The sequence below is a fragment of the Prosopis cineraria genome, unplaced genomic scaffold (genome assembly GCF_029017545.1).
Source record: "Prosopis cineraria cultivar Desert tree isolate PC_DT_omini unplaced genomic scaffold, ASM2901754v1 PC8, whole genome shotgun sequence".
Lineage (NCBI taxonomy): Eukaryota > Viridiplantae > Streptophyta > Magnoliopsida > Fabales > Fabaceae > Prosopis > Prosopis cineraria.
In genome coordinates, this window is record NW_026555339.1 from 20,163,824 (window position 1) to 20,175,428 (window position 11,605).

At 28.2% G+C, this 11,605-nt stretch overlaps 1 protein-coding gene across 1 annotated transcript in view; it reads right to left on the reverse strand.

The window, feature by feature from the left end:
* LOC129317445 (uncharacterized) overlaps positions 1-8,558 on the reverse strand; it is a 44,300-nt gene extending 35,742 nt beyond the window's left edge. Inside the window, exon 1 of the mRNA XM_054961770.1 lies at positions 8,477-8,558. Coding sequence (XP_054817745.1) covers positions 8,477-8,558 — 82 coding nt within the window. The remainder of the gene's footprint in view (positions 1-8,476) is intronic.
* Positions 8,559-11,605: the final 3,047 nt, after the last annotated feature.

The following is an 11,605-nucleotide window of genomic DNA, read 5'->3' on the forward strand; positions in this document are numbered from 1 at the left end:
CAAACAATAAGCCAGGAGCTAAGAAGAATGACAAGCAAGACCTCATCAGAAGATTGATCTCAAATCAAGATTTTAATACTAAAACATAGAAGAAATAGTACTGAACTTGTAAACTTTAATGTGAAAAGATCCTAATTTGACATTAATTTTCTTTTTAGATCCTTACTTGTCATTTCCCCTTAAGTAGAATTATTTATTCCTTTTGGTCCTATTTACAATATCATATCCATTGATTCTTAAAACAATAACCCTTACAAAATTTAATAAAACATTTATAACTGATTTGGAAAATGTCCTCCTTGATAAATGTCCAAACTCCACAACTTGAGTTATTAGTAAGCACTTTTATAAGAACTCTTTGAGCCTAAATGCATGCTCTAGTCTTGGTGAACTTTCAAGACCAAGCTCACTTAAATTTTTTTGTCACAAAAAAAAAGTCCTCATCTCTTTAACTCTTAGCCTAATAGATAGCTTTTCCATCCTTTCTTCCTTCCCTAATGAGCTATAATCTATCAATTAAAGGGTGATTTTCAAAAATTATAAAAATAAAATTTACATGAAACTAATCGGAACTAATTTTCTTAATCTTATAAAAATAGTTAATAGGGTCATTTAAAAGGGACTAGAAGGAGTATTGAATCCAATTTTGAATTCCAACTCATTCAACTCTTCAATGACATCATTAGTGAGGACAACTTTGGAATTGTGACATTATGGAAGGCCACTCCTTCAAACGTGCTTTCTACTTAGAGTATATACACTCCCTCTAGACTATAATATAACATATTAGTAACTAGTTCACAAATCTCAAAAAAATTTAGGGTAAACATTAATTCCTTGAAATATTTTACATTTTTAATTATATCCTCATTAAATACTCTATATGAGAGTATCATAATAACAATTGAAATTTTAATGTATTATTTTTTTAAAAAAGAGTAATAAAAGAAGGAGAGGTATAATTAAAAAATAATTATAAAAATTATCTAATATCCTATATTATGAACCAAATAAGGATTTTAAAAAATTCCTATATTATAGTCCAGAGGGAGAATATGAATTGTGTGTGTGTGTGATAACCTTGGAGTCTAAATTAAAAATTAAAATTTATTTTAAATATTTTGATTTTATTTTTATTAATTTTTGGAGAAATATATTAAAAGGAATCTTAGTCTAATGAAAGTCATGTTGCTTGCTCACCTACCAATGGGGCATTATTTTATATCTCCAGCCTCCTAAATTATCATTTTGCCCGCCACAGATTTTTTCCCTTTTCTTGTTCACATTCGTGACATATACCAGAGGAGAGAGGAAGAAAAATCCAGAACTCTCAGCTTCTGCTCTTCTCCGATGCCAGTGTCCTTCTCCAGTTACAGCTTGTTCACGGCGTCCTCTGTCATTTCTCCTCCCTAGTTAGCTCTACGTTGACAGGTGCGTGAGCTTCATCTGTGCTGCTGTGTGGTTGCTCCAAAATCTTCCTCCTCTTTCGTTCTCTGCTCTGCCTCCCTTATTGTAGACAGTACGTTGCCGGTGGATGTGTGAGGAACTAAATCCACTAGAGTTGAAGGGTTGTTTTGCGAGCTGTTCTTCTTTCCTCTTTAGTGTCGCCGACTTCATTTACCTTCATTTTCATGTGGCTGAATCTTCTTCTCTTTCCTGTTCTGTTGAGATTGATCTGGAGCTAGGGAGCTTTGAATTCCTTTCTTCGTTCCTCTGCTGCCTTTATGGTGAGTCAAAAAAACATTTCCATCTCCCTTCCTCGCTTTTGTATGTGCGTGAGTTTATGATGGAAGTTGCTTTCTTCTCCTCTATTATTGCTACCCCTGACTGTATATGTTTGGGTGTAAAGGAAAAGCTTGATTTAAGTTGAAAATTGGAGTAACAAAAGAAGATGTTGATGGTATCGTTTGAGTTTTAGTTGAAATTGATTTGATTATTGAAGCTAATAAATTTTGGAAAGTGAAATTGATGAGGGAGATGTGGGTATTAGTTAAAAGGTTCATGCCCACAAGGTATTTGATGAAATGCATGTTAGAAGAATTTACATAATTTTGGCACTTCTCTAAAATTTCATTGATTATTGCAAGATGGACGGTTTGTATGGGTGTTATTGATCTATAAACTTATCTTGAAGGTTGCAAAGAAAATTTAATTGTGAAATTAGCTTGTAGCATGGTGAATTCTTCAAAATGAACGGTTGTTGATAAATAATGTAATAAAAGGTTTGAATGTTACAAGGTTCTTTTGAGTAGATTGGAAAATTAGATATGTCTATGAAGGAATTTTTGTGCAAGTCTTCGTTTCAAAGTTTTAAATTTATAGTCATTATATAAATATAAATATATAGAGAGAGAGAGAGAGGATGTGTGATTGTTGGAAGATTTTTTTTTTGTTTAGCACTGTTAGATGTTTATTAAGACCCTAATATATTTTTAAGAAGGTGGAAGGAAGGAGAGGAAATCAATTAATGTGGTAAGAGGAGGAAATTATTTGAAAAAATTTCAAGTAAGTGTATGGCATCCCAGTTATTTTACTAATAATAGTTTTTATTAAAAAATTTCATCTATCTTTATGAAGGTCATTTCTAATTATTATGATAATTTGGTTATATTATTAATTAAATTATTTTCTCATGTGAAATATAAGATTACTACAACAAAATAAATGTGATGTGGTAGGTACATGTAAATTTTTCTAAGATTCTTATTTTCAAAATTTATGAAATTATCTTGATTAGCTTTGAAAAATTTTGATTGTCCAATAAATGCAAGTATGGACATTAGTTATGAAATTTTATTCTGGCCAGCTTTTAATGCTTAAAATTCTTCATGCAAGTTGAATTTTGGGAATGAAAATTTTATTTTTATATTAATAATTTTCTCACATGTTTGAAAATGGATTTGAAGGGAGATTTTATAAAGAACACTAGTTGCTAACGACTGTCCCGTTAGCTCTTGGTGCGTCATGGTTAATGACTAGTTAGTTTCATTTTCGTGAGCTTTGTTTTCTCGTTTGTTATTCGTGGGTCTCGTACTCATATTTGTTTCATGGCTATGGCCATGTTTGGTTAGCATTATTCTCATGGACTATGTGTTCACATTTGTTTTGTAGCTTAAGTTGCATTTGGTTATTTATCCTCGTGGACTGTGTGTCTACATCTGTCTTTGTGGCATAAGCCGTGTTTAGTTATTTTACCCTTATGGACTTTGTGTCTATATTTATTACCTATTATGTTAAGTTCTCAAAAAATTCTAAAATTTTAATCAACTTGTGTATTTGAAATTACATGGTTTCAGTTAGTAAGTATACTAATTTGATTTATATATGAATAATTTGTTTTCTTCAAGTATGATAGAATAAAGCAATTTTAGCATACTCTCATTTTATGATTATGATTAAGATTTACAAATTTATTAAGTTTATTATATTGAATTATTATTTATTTATTTATTTATTTTACATAATTGTTTGAGTTTATTATTTTTACTCTTTTAAATTTCATTTTTGGGATACTATTCACTGAAAAATATTTTGGTGTTAGATTTATTAGTTGATGCTAAACTTCCTGCTAATTGTTGAGGACTTAACCACTAACTGGGAAGTGGAAGACCTATAGACTAAGCTACTTTTTGATGTAAATTTGAATTATAAAATTTTATTTTTTTAATTAACTTTTAGGTGCTCCATATAGGTTATAGTCAGGGTTTTTATTTTGTTATATATTTTGTTAGCTGGCTGGATAGGGCTAAGCTCCTAATTGATTTAAATATTTTGTTTAAAGCATTGTAGAATTTTGGGAGGTTTTGTTTATGAGATATGTGCTTTCGAAATTTTTACAAAAATATTGAAGCTTTCATTATATTGTAAATCTAATTATGTTTTAGAAATATAAAAGTTTCTTGACTTAAGGTTTAAGAAATGTGTGTTTGTGCATATATCCTATGCTAGTCACGTCTAATTTTGGGAATGTGACAATATATATAAAGCAAGCCAATAGTCTCATAGCTTGGAGACATGAAAGCTCTCTTATAAATAAGAGTTGGATCCCTTTTATAACATTAAGTGTTAAAGTTTGTTTTTATCCTTGAACTTACTTTTGAGGAGTGCAGAACATCCTGTACAAATAAATGGGATAATTTTCCCCCTAACCATTTTTCTGAAAAGAAAATAACCTCTAGTATTAATCACTTATTTACTTTGTCATTTTATGTTAATGCGGTACATGCATGGGGCCTATGCACAATTATAAGTAGGACTCTAATCATATTCTTAAATGCTAATTTGCTTATGAACTCTTTTTCTAGGAATGCTAGGTGTCATGAAATCTTGTTACAATGAAATTCAATAAATATTGTAAAAATATTAAATATTTTAATATTTATTAATTAAAATCTTGTTATTTATATATATTCATCCAAAATTTATAAATTACATAAAATTAATATTGATTAAGTTTTTTAAATATTTTAGGTCATTTGTATTTTTTTAAATCAACTAACAGTTAGTAAATTAGATTTAGTTATACTCAAAAAAATAGGATATTATCATCTTATTAATATCTTTTTTTAAATTAGATTTAGAATTTAAATATATCATTTTATTATTTTTATAACTTTATAAATAGAGTTAGAGTTTTCATTTATATACAGTTTTTAAGTGTTATAGAATAAAACTCAATAATATTGATGATATTCTCTCTCTCCTTTCTATTTTTTTTTCTATCCCATCACTTTTTTTTTCCTCTCTTACCCTTGTCCCCCATCTTGTTCTACATCACATGGCCATCTAAATTCTTTACATTAATATCAATTCATATATCAATATCATATATTAAATAACCAATGGTAATATTGGTGATATAATACTTAAATAAAAATAAAATAAAAAGTTATTGAGTAGATTAAAGCTTGGGGTGATTTTCCATAATAAGAGTTAAGATTCAAGCAAAATTTTTTTAATTAATACATGGGAGTTAAGATTTAAGCGAAGTTGTTTTATTACCAAGAACTGAGAGACAAACTTACAACTGCTTCCTTTTTTTTTTTTTGGAAGCAAGCATAGTGTTTGAGGAAGTACGTTACCAAACCCAAAACTTGGGGCCACGATGGACACGTCTAGCACCACAAGACTTGAGGGTCATTGTCAATTATTTTTATTAGCATGTGTAGCTTTTCCTTTTTTTTAAAAAAAAATCACTATTCGTTCAAATTTTAAAACGAATAATGTTGAAACTTCATAATTTGATTAATGAATATTATAAAATAAAAAGTTATCACAATAATAACAGCAAAAAACTCAAGCATTTATTACAAAATATAATGTTAATCAATATAAAATTTAAACAATAAATTAAAATAATTGTAAACGCCAGTTTTTTTTTTTTAATAGAACAACAGATATTGAGCTCGCTAGCGTAGAATAGTTATAAAAAAAAGATGGAATTTTAATCAATTTTTTTTGTTTTACCCTTTTTTTTTTGGTAAAATGTTTTACTGTATTAAGTCACGTTCTTTCTTTCTTGATTTTTTTTCCAAGAAATATCAATAAGTTAACTTCCTTTTTTTTTTATTTCAGTGAAGTAACTAAAAATAACTTATAAATAAAATTGGATGTACTAAATAAGTGTATAATAATTTTCTTTGGTCAACGGCATTGAATTTCTGAAACAACAATAACTTCATGACACAGGGAGCACACACGCGAGTACGTAGTGCTTATTTCTAAAAGGAGCATTACACATGACAGAAGCATTATTTAGGTTTCCAATGATGAACATGATCACCAGCTAATTAACTGACCTTCAAAATTGAATTCCGATACTTATTTTGTCTTTTTTATAGGATCAAAGCCCTTGTCAACTATTTTCATGCGATTAAAAAGTTAATGTTAATCAAGAATAACAACATATATAGATAATTTTTATTAAAAACTCAAACATTTATTAAAAAAAATAATATTAACCAATATAAAAAATAAATTAAATTAATAGTAACACACATTATTTTTTTTTTTTTTTGGGGGAAGGGGGACCGGGATGTTCTAACTTTACCTTACCATATTACATCATGAATTCCAAACAACCGAGAGAGAGAGGAGAGAGTGAAGGGGGGTAGAGAGAGTTACCCATGCATTATATGATTACTACTTTGCCTTATGAAATTACTACTTTGCCCTCCACTTTAATCAGATATTTTTCTCTCTCATTTCTTTTTCCAAATTCATCAAACTCGCTGGACACAGAGGGAAGTTTGGAATTGAAGACCCTCTGCCATCTCTTCCTTCTCAGTTCATTGCTCATCACCGCTGTTAGTGCTCAAGGCTACCATATTCCAATATGGCTCTGCCACTTATCATCTGAACTGAGATCCATCCAGCCTCTTCCCCATTCTTGATTCTTCTTCAGCCACAACAAAGAGAGAAAGATGTTTTAGATCCAGAAGCTTTTCTCTGTCTTCTCCTTCTTCCTTCTCTGTCGTCAGCTCATCGCTGGTGTTGGAGTACGAGAGTTTCGTTTGGTATTGCTGTGGTGCTCGCGTCTCATTCCTCTTCCCCTGTTCTGCACCGATTTCCCTCTTCTCTCCTTGTGCGGTGTCGCCCCTCCTCCTTCATTCAACTGGCAACCACTGGTGATCGTGCTTTCCCATCATTTTTTTATATACACTTTACAACCACTAGTGATTGTAAAGTGTATATAGGAAAGTGACTATAGTATTATTTGGATAATAGAAATTTAAGGATCTCAAGTTGTTGCAAAAAGGGCTAATTTGGAAGTAAGTTATATGCTCGGGAATCTATTATGTAAGTGGATGGTGTCCCAATTAATTTATTAATAAAATTATTTTTTCAAGATATTTTTTTTACATAGGTCATTCAATAAAAATTATATCACATATTAATATTTTGTTAGTTAAATTATTTTTATCTTGGGAAATTATAACAAGATATTAAAGGATATTTGAATTATGACATGTGCTTGTGTTTTTCCTTATGAAGGATACTTTCAAGATTAATGAGACTATTTTTATTAACTCTAGTTATTTTTTGGGTTACTCAAAAAATGCCAAACATGGACATTGGTTATGAAATTTTATTTTGGCAAGTTTTTAATGCTCAAAACTATTCATGTGAGTTTGACTTTGAGAATGAAAACTGTATTTTTATAGTAATGATTTTCTCGCAAGTTTAAAAATGGATTTGAAGGGAATTTTATGAAGGACACTGGTTGCTAACAGCAGTCTCATTAAACTTTGGCACGCCATGGTCAATGACTGGCTAGTTTGATTTTTGTAAGTTCTATTCTCACATTTATTATTCATAGGTCTCATACTTGTATTTGTTTTTGTGGCGTTGAGTGACGTTTGGTTAATATTACCCTCATGGACTGTGTGTCTACATTTGTTTTGTATATAAGGCTAAGTTTAGTTACTTATCCTAATGGACTGTGTGTCCACTTTTGTCTTCATGGCACTTTTAGTTATTTACCCTTATGGACTGTATGTTCACATTTGTGAATTGTTGTTATAAATTCCCAAAAATATGAATTTTTAATTAATTGATGATTAATGGTTTTTAATTGGCAAATTTTATTATTTGTATTTATGTATTTATTTAATCATTTTGACTTGTCAAGATCAAATGTTAAAGTTGCTTTGTTGTTATAGATTTAAAGTTTTTTGATTTTGAAGTTATATAGAACTTTTATTCTGAGCGTACAAATTTGTTTACATTAAAATTGTTTCCTCTTTAATTTATGTATCTGTTGTAGTTATTCATTTTGAATTTGTAAAATGTTATGGTTGGAATGTTATTCACTAGAAAGTTATTTTGATCTTAGATAGCTTGTACCTCTGTCAGATCATTTAAGGGATTTGCTACTGGATTGAAGTTGTGATGCCATTTGGTTAATCTCTATTTTTTATGTAAAATTTTAATTTATGTATTATACTTTTATAAGTAATATTATAGGTACTCCATATAGGCTGCAATAAGGTCTTCATTTTGTAAATATTTTGTCTGCTAGCTAGAAGGAGCTAAGCTCCTAGATGCTATAATATTTTTTAAAAATTTATATTGTAAAATTTCAGGGAAATCCTATATTCAAGGGAGATTCTGTCAAAATTTTTAAAAAAATATTAAGGCTTCATTTAAATGAAAAGTATTTTTAAAATGGAATATTTCTTAAATTATGCTTAAGGGATGTGTGTTTAGGTGCATATCCCATATCGGCTACTCCCATATTTCAAGGTGTGACATGTGTTTTGCAGCATTATCTTTTTTTAAAAAAATTAAATTAATAAATAAATAACATATGTATATATATAATATTAATAAAATAAGTTTTTTTTTTTTCCCTTAAAGTATGCAAGCTGCGTTTTGCAGCTTGGTATTTAAAAAAAAATCAAATAATTTCCCCCAAATCTGAAACCCTCATGCAACTTTGCCAAATATGATACTCATAGCCTCAATCCTCTCTCACTCTGCCTCTTGTCTTTTCCATCTCCACCACCAACCACCTTTAAATCTCCTTCCCCTATGCTAGCAACCACTCCTCCATCCATTCTCGGCCCTCTGCCATTGGTGACCACCAAACCTCAGCCTCAATTGCTTTCCTAAAACTTGAGTCTGTGAGTCATAGCTTCACTTAAAATTTCACCATTTAACTCCGTCGACCTTTGTCTCTTCAACCCAAGCTCCCAATGTCAAGCCCTAAAAATTAAATGTGACTGGTACATGATATATGTACAAACATACATCCCTTAAGTCTTAAGAAAACTTTAATCTAATATTTTAATTCATTTAAAATAGGATGGAAAATCATTATAACATTTTTATATAAATAAAAGATTCTTAAACTTTTTGTAAAAATTTCAATAGAATCTCTCCCATAAATAGAACTTCCCAAACTCTTTACTACATCAATGCACAATCTAAATCAGAAATACAAAGCTCTACTCCTCGTCAATCGACAGACAAATAGATAATAGACCATATCCTCTCTATAGTTAATGTGGAGTATCTGATCATAATTTTAAAGTATAACACATAATTAAATATCTACTTGAAAAGAAAGGTATCTTCAAAAGGTCTTCTCATCAATTCAACAATGAGCCCCTCAAAGTTCAACAAGAGGTCATTATCGACTATGCTATCTGAGAACAAAAATATTTTCAGTGAATAATATCTCAATTTACAGTTGGAAGAAATAATAAAAAGTAACATAAATGAGTCAATTATAAACTTATTAGAATAATCAATTGTAATAATATAAACACATACTTATAATTATCAACACCAACAACTAGGTAAATATATAACGTATGAATATATGAGAATTCAATTAAAATTATTAGAAATTCAAGTTCCACCTTCAATTTTCCTCATATCCTTAAACACCTTGGAATTTATGTTTCTCAATACAAATCCATATACAATAAAAATACCCATTTACTTTTCAAGATCAAACCTAAGGAAAATAAGTCTCAAAACTCTTTCTTTAGTAGGACTTGATCAAAACAATTAACAAGCATGGACACATAGTCCACAAGGGTAAATAATCAACAAACGTGAACACACAGTTCACGAGGGTAAATAACCAACAAGCGTGGCTTAAAGCCATGAAATAATCAAGTATGGCTAGAAGCCACCAAACAAGCGTAGGTATGAAGCCCATGAATAACAAGCATGAGTACCATACTCATGAATATCCATCCCTCCATTTCACGTACGTTGGCCTGCTCACGAGACTAGCACCTCCTACAAACAACTTGCTATTTAGGTGTACTATGGCATGCCAAGGGTTAACAGAACTGCCGTTAGCAACCAGTGTTCTGATTTAGTCCTACATTTTAAAATCAAATATGCATGGATCAATGCACTACTACAAAAATGAGATTTATTAGCATGCATTTTGTAGCAATAAAAAATAAAACACTACTAATGTTAAAGTCAAAGCAGAGAGGTGGCATTTTTTATTTCAAATGCCACCGCTTATAAATTATTTTTCTATTTACAATTTTAGTAAATAACAAGAGGTGGTGTTTCAAGAGAGACGAAACACCACCTCTCTTATTTTTTATTAAAATAATATTTTGTTCAAAATTAAAAGCAGAGATGTGGTACTTCCAATTGAAAATGCCACTTCTCTACTCTGTTAATAATTTAAAATATTTTTAATGAGATTAAATAATTATTTTATTATAATTTATTTAATTAGTAATTTTAATTAGTATATCTATTAATTAATAAAAAAATGAAGAGAGGTGGAGTTTCCAAACTTGGAAATGCTGCCTCTCTTCCTTTTCATTATTTTATTATTTTATAAAGTAAAAATATTTTATTATAATTTATTTAATTAATATTAATTATTAATATATATTATTATCTAATAATTAAAAAGTACAGAGGTGGTATTTCTTGAGTTTGGAAATGCCACCTCTTTACTCTATTATTGATTTATGATTTTATTTTATTAAATTAAATAATTATTTTATTATAATTTATTTAAATAATATTTTAAGTTAATATATCATATTATTTAATAAATAAAATTTGAGAGGCCACGTTTGCTGAGCTTGAAAATGTCATCTCTATACTCTCTTATTGATTTAAAAATTTGTTTTATCATATTAAATAATTATTTTATTATGATTTACTTATTTAGTATTTATAATTAAGATAAAATAATATTTAAAAAAATTGAAGAGGGGGTGTTTCCAAACTTGAAAATGCCACCTCTCTTCTTTTGCATTATTTTATTAGTTTAGAAGATAAATTATTATTTTATTATAATTTATATAATTAATATTGATTATTAATATATTTATATTATCTAATAATTAAAAAGCAAAGAGGTGACATTTCTTGAGCTTGAAAATGTCACTTTTCTACCCTGTTATTGATTTATTATTTTTTTATTAGATTAAATAGTTATTTTATTATAATTTAACTAAATAATAAATTTAGTTAATATATCATATTATTTAATAAATAAATCAAGAGGTGATGTTTTCTGTGCTTAAAAATGCCATCTCTATACTCTTTTATTGATTTAAAAATTTGTTTTATCATATTAGATAATTATTTTATTATAATTTACTTATTTAGTATTTATAATTAATATAAAATAATATTTAAAAAAAATTGAAGAGAGATGGCGTTTCCAAACTTGGGCCACCTCTCTTCTTTTGCATTATTTTATTATTTTAGAAGACAAAATATTGTTTTATTATAATTTATTTAATTAATATAATTATTAATATATACTCTCTTATTGATTTATTATTTTATTTTATTAGATTAAATAATTATTTAATATATAATTTTAATTAATATATCATACTATTTAATAAGTAAAATTAGAGAAGTGGCTTTTGCTGAGCTTGAAAATTCCACCTCTATACTTTCTTATTGATTTAAAATTTTATTTTATCATATTAAATAATTATTTTATTATATTTATTGATGTAGTATTTATAATATTATTCTTTAAATATGTATTCATTAAATTTTATTTATGAAATATAAAATAATAAAAATTATTTAAATGAGAGAGGTGGCATTTTTAGGTGACAGAAATGCCACCTATCTCTTATAAATTAAACTTTTT